Here is a 16,407-nt window from a genome sequence, read left to right as displayed (position 1 = left end):
AGTTACAGGTATTCAAATCAACAAAATGACAAGGGTTCCTAAATTTATGCACCTGTCTTATTTAGTTTTGATGTATATTGCACATTTTCTGTTAATCCAATCAACCTAATTTCACTACTGAAATATTACTGTGTCCTGCAGTTATTTGATAGATCAAAATGAAATTGCTGCTGCAGACACCCAATTATTTATAAATGAAAATCATGGAAATTGTCAGGGGTGCCTAAACTTTTGTATACAAATATATATATATATATATATATATATATATATATATATATATATATATATATATATATATATATATATATATATATATATATATATATATATAGGGAGTGCAGAATTATTAGGCAAGTTGTATTTTTGAGGATTAATTTTATTATTGAACAACAACCATGTTCTCAATGAACCCAAAAAACTCATTAATATTAAAGCTGAATATTTTTGGAAGTAGTTTTTAGTTTGTTTTTAGTTTTAGCTATTTTAGGGGGATATCTGTGTGTGCAGGTGACTATTACTGTGCATAATTATTAGGCAACTTAACAAAAAACAAATATATACCCATTTCAATTATTTATTTTTACCAGTGAAACCAATATAACATCTCAACATTCACAAATATACATTTCTGACATTCAAAAACAAAACAAAAACAAATCAGTGACCAATATAGCCACCTTTCTTTGCAATGACACTCAAAAGCCTGCCATCCATGGATTCTGTCAGTGTTTCGATCTGTTCACCATCAACATTGCGTGCAGCAGCAACCACAGCCTCCCAGACACTGTTCAGAGAGGTGTACTGTTTTCCCTCCTTGTAAATCTCACATTTGATGATGGACCACAGGTTCTCAATGGGGTTCAGATCAGGTGAACAAGGAGGCCATGTCATTAGATTTTCTTCTTTTATACCCTTTCTTGCCAGCCACGCTGTGGAGTACTTGGACGCGTGTGATGGAGCATTGTCCTGCATGAAAATCATGTTTTTCTTGAAGGATGCAGACTTCTTCCTGTACCACTGCTTGAAGAAGGTGTCTTCCAGAAACTGGCAGTAGGACTGGGAGTTGAACTTGACTCCATCCTCAACCCGAAAAGGCCCCAAAAGCACATCTTTGATGATACCAGCCCAAACCAGTACTCCACCTCCACCTTGCTGGCGTCTGAGTCGGACTGGAGCTCTCTGCCCTTTACCAATCCAGCCACGGGCCCATCCATCTGGCCCATCAAGACTCACTCTCATTTCATCAGTCCATAAAACCTTAGAAAAATCAGTCTTGAGATATTTCTTGGCCCAGTCTTGATGTTTCAGCTTGTGTGTCTTGTTCAGTGGTGGTCGTCTTTCAGCCTTTCTTACCTTGGCCATGTCTCTGAGTATTGCACACCTTGTGCTTTTGGGCACTCCAGTGATGTTGCAGCTCTGAAATATGGCCAAACTGGTGGCAAGTGGCATCTTGGCAGCTGCACGCTTGACTTTTCTCAGTTCATGGGCAGTTATTTTGCGCCTTGGTTTTTCCACACGCTTCTTGCGACCCTGTTGACTATTTTGAATGAAACGCTTGATTGTTCGATGATCACGCTTCAGAAGCTTTGCAATTTTAAGAGTGCTGCATCCCTCTGCAAGATATCTCACTATTTTTGACTTTTCTGAGCCTGTCAAGTCCTTCTTTTGACCCATTTTGCCAAAGGAAAGGAAGTTGCCTAATAATTATGCACACCTGATATAGGGTGTTGATGTCATTAGACCACACCCCTTCTCATTACAGAGATGCACATCACCTAATATGCTTAATTGGTAGTAGGCTTTCAAGCCTATACAGCTTGGAGTAAGACAACATGCATAAAGAGGATGATGTGGTCAAAATACTCATTTGCCTAATAATTCTGCACTCCCTGTATATATATATATATATATATATATATATATATATATATATATATATATATAAATATATATTTAAAGGATAAAGAAGTAATGCATGGTTCACTAAATATCTACCGACCTCTACAAATCATACATTAGTAGATCCTTAATTGTACAGTAGAAATTTGAGGCATTTTAGTCAAATAAATTGCTCTATTTAGGACAAAGGACACTTTACGTCCCAAATAAAAAAAGATCATGTGTGTGACAAGTACAGCGCCAATCACCTCATGATTCCCAGGTTCATAAGAGTAACAGATCCCCAAATCCACCCATCTACAGAAGACAGTAGTATCTGACCTACCTGAAGAAGCCCTTGCAGCCCTCACATGTCATTGCGTTAAAATGATACCCGGTGGCCTTATCGCCACAGACACGACAGATTTTGGGTTCCCCATCATCTTCATCCTCTCCTGTGCCACAGCTGGTAGAGGCATCTTCTTCCTCCTCCTCTTCCTCCAGTACAATGGTTTCCTGGAGCTCGGACATGGCTTTGTCCTGGCCTTCTGACTCCCGGAGACAGCCACTTCTTGTATTTACAGACCAGCTCCTTGAGCTGCCACACAAACTGAAACCAGAAGGAAAAGTAGCATGAGAGCAAGGAAATACAATGCAGGAAAAATGATGCGACTTGGAATGCTTTACAGATAAAATATATCAAAGAATAAACCTCCTCTATCACAGCAAAATACAATAGGTCCTGGGAATGTATAGGTAGCAGTAATCAATATCATGAACTAATCTTCAGAATCATTTGTTTTCCCCTTCATGAGATTCTTTCCTGCCTCTGACTACTACAGTGCACGCTATAACACCAAAGAGATGCTAAAACCAAATGTCTTCTTCAGTGATTCAGATAGAGCATGCGTTTTTAAGCAACTTTCTAATTTACTCCTATTATCAATTTTTCTTTATTCTCTTGCTATCTTTATTTAAAAAGCTGGGATTTAAAGCTTAGGAGCTGGCCCATTTAGGTTCAACACCCTGGATAGCACTTGATGATTGGTGGGCACATTTAGCAACCAATAAGCAAGCATAACCCAGGTTCTGAACAAAAAACAGGCCGGCTCTTTACATTCCTGCTTCTTTTTTTTACAGCACAGCTCTCTGGATGATACTGTATGCCCATGAGTGCAGTCTGCTGTTTAGAGAGAATATTTACTGCTGCTGACATTAGACTGGTGTAATAAAAACTAATGGCTTCATACATTACACATGTGCAAACTGTAGTTGAGGAATAAAAAAAGTAAATTTATGCTTACCTGATAAATTAATTTCTTCTATGGTACGATGAGTCCACGGATTCATCCTATACTTGTGGGATATTATCCTCCTGCTAACAGGAAGTGGCAAAGAGCACCACAGCAGAGCTGTCTATATAGCTCCTCCCTTAGCTCCACCCCCCAGTCATTAGACCGAAGGTACAGGAAGAAAAAAGAGAAACTAAAATGTGCAGAGGTGACTGAAGTTTTAAATCAAAAAATATAATCTGTCTTAAAATGACAGGGCGGGCCGTAGACTCGTCTTACCATAGAAGAAATTAATTTATCAGGTAAGCATAAATGTACTTTTTTACTATAAGGTACGACAAATCCACGGATTCATCCTTTACTTGTGGGATACAATACCAAAGCTACAGGACACGGATGAACGGGAGGGACAAGACAGATGGCTAAACAGAAGGCACCACTGCTTGAAGAACTTTTCTCCCACAAATAGCCTCCAAAGAAGCAAAAGTATCAAATTTGGAAAATTTGGAAAAGGTATGAAGCGAAGACCAAATCGCAGCCTTACAAATCTGTTCAACAGAAGCATCATTTTTAAAAGCCCATGTGGAAGCCACCGCTCTAGTAGAGTGAGCTGCAATTCTTTCAGGAGGCTGCTGTCCAGCAGTCTCGTATGCCAAACGGATGATGAAGAAAGAGAGGTAGCCGTAGCTTTTTGACCCCCTACGTTTTCCAAAATAGACAACAAACAAAGAAGATGTTTGACGGAAATCTTTGGTCACTTGCAAGTAAAACTTCAAAGCACGAACCACGTCCACGTTGTGCAACAGACGCTCCTTCTTAGAGGAAGGATTAGGACACAGAGAAGGAACAATAATCTCCTGATTAATATTCTTATTAGTAACAACCTTAGAAAGGAATCCAGGTTTGGTATGCAAAACCACCTTATCAGCATGGAAAACAAGATAAGGCGAGTCGCATTGCAATGCAGATAGTTCAGAAACTCTTCGAGCAGAAGAGATAGCAACTAAAAACAGAACTTTCCAAAATAGAAGCTTAATATCTATGGAATGCATAGGTTCAAACGGAATCCCTTGAAGAACTTTAAGAACTAAATTCAAACTCCATGGCGGAGCAACAGGTTTAAACACAGGATTGATTCTAACTAAAGCCTGACAGAACAACTGAACGTCTGGAACATCTGCCAGACGCTTGTGCACTAAAATTGATAAAGCAGATATCTGTCCCTTTAGGGAACTAGCTGATAGCCCCTTCTCCAATCCTTCTTGGAGAAAGGACAAAAGTAGTAGCCTTTGGATTCGCAACAATAAAGATATTTACGCCATATCTTATGATAGATTTTCCTAGTGACAGGCTTTCGAGCCTGAATCAAGGTATCTATGAACGACTCAGAGAATCCCCGCTTGGATAAAATCAAGCGTTCAATCTCCAGCCAGTCAGCCGCAGAGAAACTAGATTTGGATGCTGGAACGGACCTTGAATCAGAAGGTCCTGTCTCAGTGGCAGAGTCCATGGTGGAAGAGATGACATCTCCACCAGGTCTGCATACCAAGTCCTGCGTGGCCACGCAGGTGCTATCAAAATCACCGGAGCTCTCTCCTGTTTGATTCTGGCAATTAAACGAGGAAGGAGAGGAAATGGTGGAAACACATAAGCCAGGTTGAACGCCCAGGGTACTGCTAGAGCATCAATCAGTACTGCTTGAGGATCCCTTCATCTTGACCCGTAACAAGGAAGTTTGGCGTTCTGACAAGACGCCATCAGATCCAATTCCGGTGTGCCCCATTGATGAATCAATTGTGCAAACACCTCCGGATGAAAAGTCTGACGACTTAGAAAATCCGCTTCCCAGTTCTCCACTCCCGGGATATAGATTGCTGATAGATGGCAAGAGTGAGTCTCTGCCCATCGAATTATTTTGGTAACCTCTATCATAGCTAGAGAACTCTTTGTTCCCCCTGATGATTGATATATGCTACAGTCGTGATATTGTCCGACTGGAATCTGGCCGAAGCCAGCTGAGGCCACGTCTGAAGCGCGTTGAATATCGCTCTCAGTTCTAGAATATTGATCGGGAGGAGAGCCTCCTCCTGAGTCCACACACCCTGAGCTTCCAGGAAATTCCAGACTGCACCCCAGCCCAATAGGCTGGCGTCCGTCGTCACTATGACCCATGCTGGCCTGCGGAAACACATTCCCTGGGACAGATGATCCTGTGACAACCACCAAAGAAGAGAGTCTCTGGTCTCTTGATCCAGATTTATCTGAGGAGATAAATCCGCATAATCCCCATTCCACTGTTTGAGCATGCAAAGTTGCAGTGGTCTGAGATGCAAGCGAGCAAACGGAACTATGTCTATTGCCGCTACCATTAGTCCGATTACCTCCATACACTGAGCCACTGACGGCCGAGGAATGGAATGAAGAGCTCGGCAGGTGGTTAAAATCTTTGATTTCCTGACCTCTGTCAGAAAAATTTTCATGTCCACCGAATCTATCAGAGTTCCCAGGAATGGAACTCTTGTGAGAGGGATAAGTGAACTCTTTTTTACGTTCACCTTCCACCCGTGAGATCTTAGAAAAGCCAACACGATGTCCGTGTGAGATTTGGCTAATTGGTAAGTTGACGGCTGAATTAAGATATTGTCCAGATAAGGCGCCACTGCTATGCCCTGCGGCCTTAGAACCGCCAAAAGGGACCCTAGCATTTTTGTGAAAATTCTGGGAGCTGTGGCCAACCCGAAGGGAAGAGCCACAAACTGGAAATGCTTGTCCAGGAAAGCGAACCTGAGGAACTGGTGATGATCTTTGTGGATAGGGATGTGTAGATACGCATCCTTTAAGTCCATGATGGTCATATATTGACCCTCCTGGATCATTGGTAAAATAGTCTGAATGGTCTCCATCTTGAAGGATGGGACTCTGAGGAATTTGTTTAGGATCTTAAGATCTAAAATTGGTCTGAAGGTTCCCTCTTTCTTGGAAACCACAAACAGATTGGAGTAAAACCCCTGCCCCTGTTCTATTTACGGAACTGGGCAGATCACTCCCATGGTATATAGGTCTTCCACACAGCATAAGAATGCCTCTATTTTTGTCTGATTTACAGACAATTGAGAAAAATGGAATCTCCCCCTTGGAGGGGAATCTTTGAAATCTAGAAGATACCCCTGGGTTATGATTTCTAATGCCCAGGAGTCCTGAACGTCTCTTGCCCAAGCCTGAGCAAAGAGAGAAAGTCTGCCCCCTACTAGATCCGGTCCTGGATCGGGGGCTACCCCTTCATGCTGTCTTGGTGGCAGCAGCGGGCTTCTGGGCCTGTTTACCTTTGTTCCAAGTCTGGTTAGGTCTCCAGACTGACTTGGATTGGGCAAAATTCCCCTCTTGTTTTGCAGCAGGGGAAGAGGTAGAGGGACCACCTTTGAAGTTTCGAAAGGAATGAAAATGATTTTGTTTGATCCTCATCTTATTTGTCTTATCCTGAGTAAGGGCATGGCCTTTCCCTCCAGTGATGTCTGAAATAATCTCTTTCAGTTCAGGCCTGAATAGGGTCTAACCTTGAAAGGGATGGCTAAAAGCTTAGATTTTGATGACACATCAGATGACCAGCACTTAAGCCATAGTGCTCTACGCACTAAAATGGCAAAACCTGAATTCTTTGCCGCTAATTTAGCCAGTTGAAAAGAGGCATCTGTAATGAAAGAATTAGCTTGAGAGCCTTAATTCTATCCAGAATATCATCCAATGGGATCTCAACCTGAAGAGCCTCCTCCAGAGCCTCAAACCAAAAAGCAGCTGCAGTAGTTACAGGAACAATGCACACTATAGGTTGCAGAAGAAAACCCTGATAAATAAATATTTTCTTTAGGAGACCCTCTAATTTTTTATCCATAGGATCTTTGAAAGCACAACTGTCCTCAATAGGTATAGTTGTACGCTTAGCCAGGGTAGAAATAGCTCCCTCCACCTTAGGGACCGTCTGCCACGAGTCCCGCATGGTGTCTGATATGGGAAACATTTTCTTAAAAGTAGGAGGGGGAGAGAACGGAATACCTGGTCTATCCCACTCCTTAGTAACAATGTCCGAAATCCTCTTAGGGACCGGAAAAACATCAGTGTAGACAGAAACCTCTAGATATCTGTCCATTTTACACAATTTCTCTGGAACAAATATAGGGTCACAAGTCGCTAAAACTTCCCTGAGCAATAAGCGGAGGTGTTCAAGTTTAAATTTAAAAGCCGTCATATCTGAGTCTGTCTGAGGGAACATTTTTCCTGAATCAGAAATCTCTCCCTCAGACAGCAAATCCCTCACCCCCAACTCAGAACATTGTGAGGGTACATCGGATATGGATAATAAAGCGTCAGAGGGCTCAGCATTTACTCTCACACCAGACCTACTGCAGCTTAGATAAAACCTCTGTGAGGGTAGTATTCATAACTGCGGCCATATCTTGCAGGGTGAAAGAATTAGTCGCACTAGAAGTACTTGGCGTCGCTTGTGCGGGCGTTAATGGTTGTGACACTTGGGGAGAATTAGATGGCATAACCTGATTCCCTTCTGACTGAGAATCATCCTGCGACATACTTTTATTAGCTAAAATATGTTCTTTGCAATTTATTGCCCTTTCAATGCATGAGGGACACATTTTAAGTGGGGGTTCCACAATGGCTTCTAAACACATTGAACATTGGCTTTCCTCAATGTCAGACATGTTGAACAGGCTAGTAATGACCATAAACAAGCTTGAAAACACTTTATTTAGTGAAAAAATAACAATCTTAAAAACGGTACTTCGCCTTTAAGAGAAAAAAAGCATACACGTTCTGCAAAAGTGCTTTAAAATACACCAATCCTTTAAATTTTTTGATATGATATACAAATAATGCAGCTGAGATTGCCCCACAAAGAAAACCGGATCGTTAATAAGGCCTAAATCCGGACAAAAACACCCCCTGCACCTCGTCACACCCTGCCCTCAGGGGTTGGAAAAATGGAGTTAAAGCTTTGATTTGGCCCAACACTTCCACAAGGGCCCACCAGAGTTGGAGCTTGCTGCTTGCTCTGCAATAACAACTGCGCAACTGAGGCGTGAAAATAGGCCCCGCCCATCTCACTCAATGTTTTTACAGCCTAAAGGAACCGCACCAGAGCGGTTCCAAACTAGCCATGTGGGTTCTGAAACCCAAACCAGAAGCCAAGTGTACCCTCAATAAAGTCACCAAAAAAAAAACTATATTGAAATAATCTCTTTCAGTTCCCAAAAACGTTATCAGCACTCCCAGTTCACAAAATGTTTGTCCACAAACATTCAAACTCAGTGTCAACCATTTTTTAATTAGCCCCTTATGCAAGCTTAGTAATACCCCTCTATATCTTTTAGGATTACTGCTTACCCTCTCCCTCATGGGGATACTGTCAGCCAATTCTGAAATACCACAGTAAAAAAAAAAATGACTGAACATACCTCACTGCTTATAGCATGAAAGGGTTCCTCACACTGACGTTTCTTGTACTCCTCAGCCATTCTGTGGGAACTGCTCTGGATCTTAGTGACAAATGCTAAGATCATCAGCCTCCAGTCAGAAGTCTTCATCCAGCTGCTGCCTGAGAGTAAATAGTACACACCGGTACCATTTAAAATAAAAAACTCTTGCTTGAAGAAATAAAAAAACTAATATTTTATCACCTCTTTCACTTTACCCTTCCTAGTACTTAGAGTAGGCAAAGAGAATGACTGGGGGTTGGAGTTAAGGGAGGAACTATATAGACAGCTCTGCTGTGGTGCTCTTTGCCACTTCCTGTTAGCAGGAGGATAATATCCCACAAGTAAAGGATGAATCCGTGGACTCGTCGTACCTTATAGAAGAAATAGCTTTACAATATGGGCCGGCTAAGATTCCAAATGTAATGAAATTAGGTGCCAAAGTGTAAACCAGTTTTTCATGGTATTGATTCACACCATTTTACAGTCTGTAAGTCTGAGCAATGACATTTTAGATTTAGATATCTGTAATTCTTGTCTTCCTTATTCACAAGATTGAACAAAGATTCTGTGTCTATTCGGTAGTCTATTGAGTAGATATTACAAGCTGTCAGAGATAAAGAGCATGGTTTATCCAGGGCAGGGTGAGTTATGAGCATTGGTCTATTGGTTTAAGACTCGCTGTGAGGGAGGGAAATCCTGAAAATACATTTTAATGTAAGGTATTGTCTCTCCTTTACATGCACACCCTGCACAGCTAGATAAACTGCTCTTAAAGGGACAGTCAACACCAGAATTGTTGTTATTTAAAAAGATAGCTATTCCCTTTATTACCCATTCCCCAGTTTTGCATAACCAACACAGTTATAATAATATACTTTTTACCTCTGTGATTACATTGTATCTAAGCCTCTGCAAACTGCCCCCTTATTTCAGTTCTTTTGACAGACTTGCATTTTAGCCAATCAGTGTAGACTCCTAGGTAACTTCACGTGCGTGAGCTCAATATTATCTATATGAAACACATGAACTAACACCCTCTAGCGGTGAAAACTGTCAAAATGCATTCAGATTAGAGGCGGCCTTCAAGGTCTTAGAAATTAGCATATGAACCTCCTAGGTTTAGCTTTCAACTAAGAATACCAAGTGAACAAAGCAAAATTGGTGATAAAAGTAAATTGGAAAGTTGTTTAAAATTAAATGCCCTTTCTGAATAATGAAAGTTTTTTTTTGGACTTAAAGTGTCAGTAAACTTTAAAAATAATGTTATATAATTCTGCACATCGTGCAGAATTATATAACATTATATTAGCCAAACATTATTAAAACATAATTTCCCCTATTCATTTTTTTTAAAAAAAGCGCTGATTCACAGACAGGAGCGAGCTGCACTTAGTCTTATGGCGCGGTCGGGCCGGGCTATGACTATACAGCTGGCCCGATGCGCTGAGTAAATATAACAGACCCGCTCAGCAGAGAGCGGGTCTGTGAAACAGCGCTTTTTTTAAAAAATGAATAGGGGAAATTATGTTTTAATAATGTTTTGGCTAATATAATGTTAAATAATTCTGCACTATGTGCAGGAATTATATAACATATTTTTTAAGGGTTTACTGTCCCTTTAACTGTCTCTAAGATTTCATCAAGTTAAACACAGTGGCCAGAAAATGTTTGAGACTGTAAATGAAAGATTTATTAATAAGTAGGTACAAAAAAGAGAGAGAAATTTGACAGTACCCAGCACTCACAAAACACTATATAGTAACAGTATGCATTGAAAACCGGATTGTGTCCAGAACTGGTTATTAAAACGTAACTTTTACTAATGATAGGATAAAATAAAAAAGGTTGGTAAATAGTACCAAATGTATAACATAAATATGTGAGACATACATTTAAAACTTAGATAAGAAACAGATCAGGACTGTGTGTGTGAGACTTCAAAAAACATATTTTATGCTTACCTGATAAATGTATTTCTCTTGTAGTGTGTTCAGTCCACGGGTCATCCATTACTTATGGGATATATTCTCCTTCCCAACAGGAAGTTGCAAGAGGATCACCCAAGCAGAGCTGCTATATAGCTCCTCCCCTCACATGTCATATCCAGTCATTCGACCGAAAACAAGACGAGAAAGGAGAAACTATAGGGTGCAGTGGTGACTGGAGTTTTAATTAAAATTTAGAACTGCCTCAAAAAAAGACAGGGCGGGCCGTGGACTGAACACACTACAAGAGAAATAAATTTATCAGGTAAGCATAAATTATGTTTTCTCTTGTTAAGTGTGTTCAGTCCACAGGTCATCCATTACTTATGGGATACCAATATCAAAGCTAAAGTACACGGATGATGGGAGGGACAAGCAGGAACTTAAACGGAAGGAACCACTGCCTGTAGAACCTTTCTCCCAAAAACAGCCTCCGGAAGAAGCAAAAGTGTCAAATTTTGTAAAATTTTGAAAAGGTATGAAGTGAAGGACCAAGTTGCAGCCTTGCAAATCCTGTTCAACAGAGGCCTCATTCTTAAAGGCCCAGGTGGAAGCCACAGCTCTAGTGGAATGAGCTGTAATTCTTTCAGGGGGCTGCTGTCCAGCAGTCTCATAGGCTAAACGTATTATGCTACGAAAGCCAAAAAGAGAGAGAGGTGGCCGAAGCCTTTTGACCTCTCCTCTGTCCAGAATAAACGACAAACAGAGAGAAGTTTGCCGAAAATCCTTAGTTGCCTGTAAGTAGAACTTCAGGGCACGGACTAAATCCAGATTATGCAAAAGACGTTCCTTCTTTGAAGAAGGGTTAGGACATAATGATGGAACAACAATCTCCTGATTGATATTCCTATTAGAAACAACCTTAGGTAAAAACCCAGGTTTAGTACGCAAAACTACCTTGTCTGAATGAAAAATCAGATAAGGAGAATCGCAATGTAAGGCAGATAACTCAGAGACTCTTCGAGCCGAGGAAATAGCCATCAAAAACAGAACTTTCCAAGATAAAAGCTTAATATCAATGGAATGAAGGGGTTCAAACGGAACACCCTGAAGAACTGTAAGAACCAAGTTTAAGCTCCACGGAGGAGCAACAGTTTTAAACACAGGCTTATCCTAGCCAAAGCCTGACAAAAAGCCTGAACGTCTGGATTCTCTGCCAGACGTTTGTGTAAAAGAATAGACAGAGCAGAAATCTGTCCCCTTTAACGAACTAGCGGATAAACCCTTTTCTAAACCCTCTTGTAGAAAAGACAATATCCTAGGAATCCTAACCTTACTCCATGAGTAACTCTTGGATTCACACCAATGTAAATATTTACGCCATATCTTATGGTAAATTTTTCTGGTAACCGGTTTCCGAGCCTGTATCAATGTATCAATAACCGACTCCGAGAAACCACGCTTTGATAGAATCAAGCGTTCAATCTCCATGCAGTCAGCCTCAGAGAAATTAGGCTTGGATGGTTGAAAGGACCCTGAAGTAGAAGGTCCTGCCTCAGAGGCAGAGACCATGGTGGACAGGACGACATGTCCACTAGGTCTGCATACCAGGTCCTGCGTGGCCACGCAGGCGCTATCAGAATCACCGATGCTCTCTCCTGTTTGATCCTGGCAATCAGACGAGGCAGCAACGGAAACGGTGGGAACACATAAGCCATGTTGAAAACCCAAGGGGCTGCTAGTGCATCTACCAGCACCGCTCCCGGGTCCCTGGACCTGGATCCGTAACAAGGAAGCTTGGCGTTCTGGCGAGAAGCCATGAGATCCAGTTCCGGTTCGCCCCAACGAAGAATCAGTTGAGCAAATACCTCCGGGTGAAATTCCCACTCCCCCGGGTGAAAGGTCTGGCGGCTTAGAAAGTCTGCCTCCCAGTTCTCCACGCCTGGGATGTAGATCGCTGACAGATGGCAAGAGTGAGACTCTGCCCAGCGAATTATCTTTGAGACTTCTAACATCGCTAGGGAACTCCTGGTTCCCCCTTGATGATTGATGTAAGCCACAGTCGTGATGTTGTCCGACTGAAATCTGATGAACCTCAGTGTTGCTAACTGAGGCCAAGCTAGAAGAGCATTGAATATCGCTCTTAATTCCAGAAAGTTTATTGGAAGGAGTTTCTCCTCCTGAGTCCATGATCCCTGAGCCTTCAGGGAATTCCAGACTGCGCCCCAGCCTAGAAGGCTGGCATCTGTTGTTACAATCGTCCAATCTGGTCTGTGAAAAGTCATTCCCTTGGACAGATGAATCCGAGACAACCACCAGAGAAGAGAATCTCTGGTCTCCTGGTCCAGATTTAGTAAAGGGGACAGATCTGAGTAATCCCCATTCCACTGACTCAGCATGCATAATTGCAGCGGTCTGAGATACAGGCGCGCAAATGGCACTATGTCCATTGCCGCGACCATTAAGCCGATTACTTCCATGCACTGAGCTACTGATGGGCTTGGAATGGAATGAAGGACATGGCAAGCATTTAGGATTTTTGATAACCTGGACTCCGTCAGGTAAATCTTCATCTCTACAGAATCTATAAGAGTCCCTAGAAAGGGAACCCTTGTGAGTGGTAACAGAGAACTCTTTTCCATGTTCACTTTCCACCCATGCGACCTCAGAAATGCTAGAACACCGGGTTTATCCCACTCCTTGTTAATAATCTCTGTAAGCCTTTTAGGTATAGGAAAAAACGTCAGTACACACCGGTACCGCATAGTATTTATCCAGCCTACATAATTTCTCTGGGATTGCAACCGTGTCGCAATCATTCAGAGCCGCTAATACCTCCCCTAGTAATACACGGAGGTTCTCAAGCTTAAATTTAAAATTTGAAATTTCTGAATCCGGTCTCCCTGGATCAGATCCGTCACCCACAGAATGAAGCTCTCCGTCCTCATGTTCTGCAAATTGTGACGCAGTGTCAGACGTGGCCCTCATATCATCAGCGCGCTCTGTCCTTAACCCAGAGCTATCGCGCTTGCCTCTTAACTCAGGCAAATTAGATAATACTTCTTTCATAACATTAGCCATCTCTTGTAAAGTGATTTGTAAGTGCCTTGATGTGCTTGGCGCCACAATCTCACGCACCTCCTGAGCGGGAGGCAAAGGTACTGACACGTGAGGAGAGTTAGGCGGCATAACTTCCCTCTCGTTGTCTGGTGATAATTTCTTTACCGGTAAAGACAGACTTTTATTTAAAGTAACATCAATACAATTGGTACACATATTTCTATTGGGCTCCACATTGGCCTTTAAACATAATGAGCAAGCAGATTCATCTGTGTCAGACATGTTTAAACAGACTAGCAATGAAGCTATCAAGCTTGGAAATTTCTTTCAATAAGTTTACAAGCAATATAAAAAACGCAGCAGCGCTTTTAAAAACACAAAAAAAAAAAAACCTGTCACAGTTGAAATAACAACGAACTAATACGGTTATAGCAACCAATTTTAAACAGTAAATGTATGAAATTAGCAGAGGATTGCACCCATCAGCAAAAGGATGATTAACCCCTCAATACCCAAAACGGATAATCAATTTAAGATTTAACGCTTTTCTCACAGTCAAACACACTGTCACAGGTCTGCTGTGACTGATTACCTCCCTCAAAAATGAATTTTGAAGACCCCTGAGCTCTCTGGAGACGTCCTGGATCAAAGAGGAAGAAGCAGGAAGACTGTGCTAGAATTTTAACTGCGCAACAAGGCGCTAAAAAAAGGTCCCTCCCACTCATATCACAACAGTGGGAGACCTGATATAACGGTGTCTATGCTAGAAATATACGTTAGCCATGTGGAAAAAAATCATGCCCAAAAAGATTTATCACCAAAGTACCTCACAAAACGAATAACATGCCAATAAACGTTTTTAAAAAACAACTTTCCAGTGTTATGCAAAGTTATCACTAAGCCTGCTACCAGTCGTTTCTACTGCAGTTAAGGCTTATACATTTATTTCAGTACTAACAGTATTTAAAGTTAAATTCTAGTCCCTAGAAAATAACTCAACTGCGCATACATTTATCAGCCTGATACCAGTCACTACTACTGCATTAAAGGCTGTACTTACGTCATATGGGTAACAGCAGTGTTTTCATAGTCAATTCCATTCCTAGAAAATATTTTACTGCACATATCTCATTTGCGGGGGACCCCGCATGCTATTCCCTTCTCCGAAGGTACCCCACTCCTCAGAATGTGCGAGAACAGCCAGTGGATCTTAGTTACGTCTGCTAAGATCATAGAAAAAACGCAGATTCTTCTTCTAAATACTGCCTGAGAGAACAAACAGCACACTCCGGTGCTATTTTAAAATAATAAACTTTTGATTGAAGAATGTTACTCCTGTCTCCTCTCACAACCTCCTTTGTTGAGACTTGCAAGAGAATGACTGGGTATGACATGTGAGGGTGGAGCTATATAGCAGCTCTGCTTGGGTGATCCTCTTGCAACTTCCTGTTGGGAAGGAGAATATATCCCATAAGTAATGGATGACCCGTGGACTGAACACACTTAACAAGAGAAACAGAATTACTTCCCTGGGTAATAGTTCAAATACACCGTAACCCTCAGGGCTCAGAGAATACACGGATTGCTCTAAAGCTAATCTAAAAAGGGAATTGACCCCAACAACATTACCTAATCTGAGCAATACTGGTACCTAGAGCAGGAGAGGAAACGGTTAATAAATGACTGATTAAGGAAGGCAATTGCCACATCAATATAAGCTTAGAAAAGTCCCAGGTAAACACAAATTAGCAAGTCTCATGCACACAGACAAGGCCTGATGTACATTTCGCCGCTAGCACGGCTTTCTCAGAGGCTAAACAGCCTCTGAGAAAGCCGTGCTAGCGGCGAAATGTACATCAGGCCTTGTCTGTGTGCATGAGACTTGCTAATTTGTGTTTACCTGGGACTAAACAGCCTCTGAGAAAACCGTGCTAGCGGCGAAATGTACATCAGGCCTTGTCTGTGTGCATGAGACTTGCTAATTTGTGTTTACCTGGGACTAAACAGCCTCTGAGAAAGCCGTGCTAGCGGCGAAATGTACATCAGGCCTTGTCTGTGTGCATGAGACTTGCTAATTTGTGTTTACCTGGGACTAAACAGCCTCTGAGAAAGCCGTGCTAGCGGCGAAATGTACATCAGGCCTTGTCTGTGTGCATGAGACTTGCTAATTTGTGTTTACCTGGGACTAAACAGCCTCTGAGAAAGCCGTGCTAGCGGCAAAATGTACATCAGGCCTTGTCTGTGTGCATGAGACTTGCTAATTTGTGTTTACCTGGGACTTTTCTAAGCTTATATTGATGTGGCAATTGCCTTCCTTAATCAGTCATTTATAAACCGTTTCCTCTCCTGCTCTAGGTACCAGTATTGCTCAGATTAGGTAATGTTGTTGGGGTCAATCCCCTTTTTAGATTAGCTTTAGAGCAATCTGTGTATTCTCGGAGCCCTGAGGGTTACGGTGTATTTGAACTATTACCCAGGGAAGTAATTCTGTTTTTGAAGTCTCACACACACAGTCCTGATCTGTTTCTTAATCTAAGTTTTAAATGTATGTCTCACATATTTATGTTATACATTTGGTACTATTTACCAACCTTTTTTATTTTATCCTATCATTAGTAAAAGTTACGTTTTAATAACCAGTTCTGGACACAATCCGGTTTTCAATGCATACTGTTACTATATAGTGTTTTGTGAGTGCTGGGTACTGTCAAACTTCTCTCTCTTTTTTGTACCTATATATCTATCAGACAGTCAGCATCCCCC

At 41.7% G+C, this 16,407-nt stretch overlaps 1 protein-coding gene across 3 annotated transcripts in view; it reads right to left on the bottom strand.

The window, feature by feature from the left end:
• The window catches only part of NR1I2 (nuclear receptor subfamily 1 group I member 2), a 483,563-nt gene that overhangs the window by 215,339 nt on the left and 251,817 nt on the right, over positions 1–16,407 (bottom strand). For all 3 annotated transcript variants that reach the window (XM_053705788.1, XM_053705789.1, XM_053705790.1), the window contains one exon: positions 2,228–2,491. In XM_053705788.1, the coding sequence (XP_053561763.1) occupies positions 2,228–2,491 (264 nt within the window). The remainder of the gene's footprint in view (positions 1–2,227; positions 2,492–16,407) is intronic.

Source organism: Bombina bombina, chromosome 3 (genome assembly GCF_027579735.1).
Source record: "Bombina bombina isolate aBomBom1 chromosome 3, aBomBom1.pri, whole genome shotgun sequence".
Classification (NCBI taxonomy): domain Eukaryota; kingdom Metazoa; phylum Chordata; class Amphibia; order Anura; family Bombinatoridae; genus Bombina; species Bombina bombina.
This window is presented reverse-complemented; position numbering and strand designations above follow the sequence as displayed.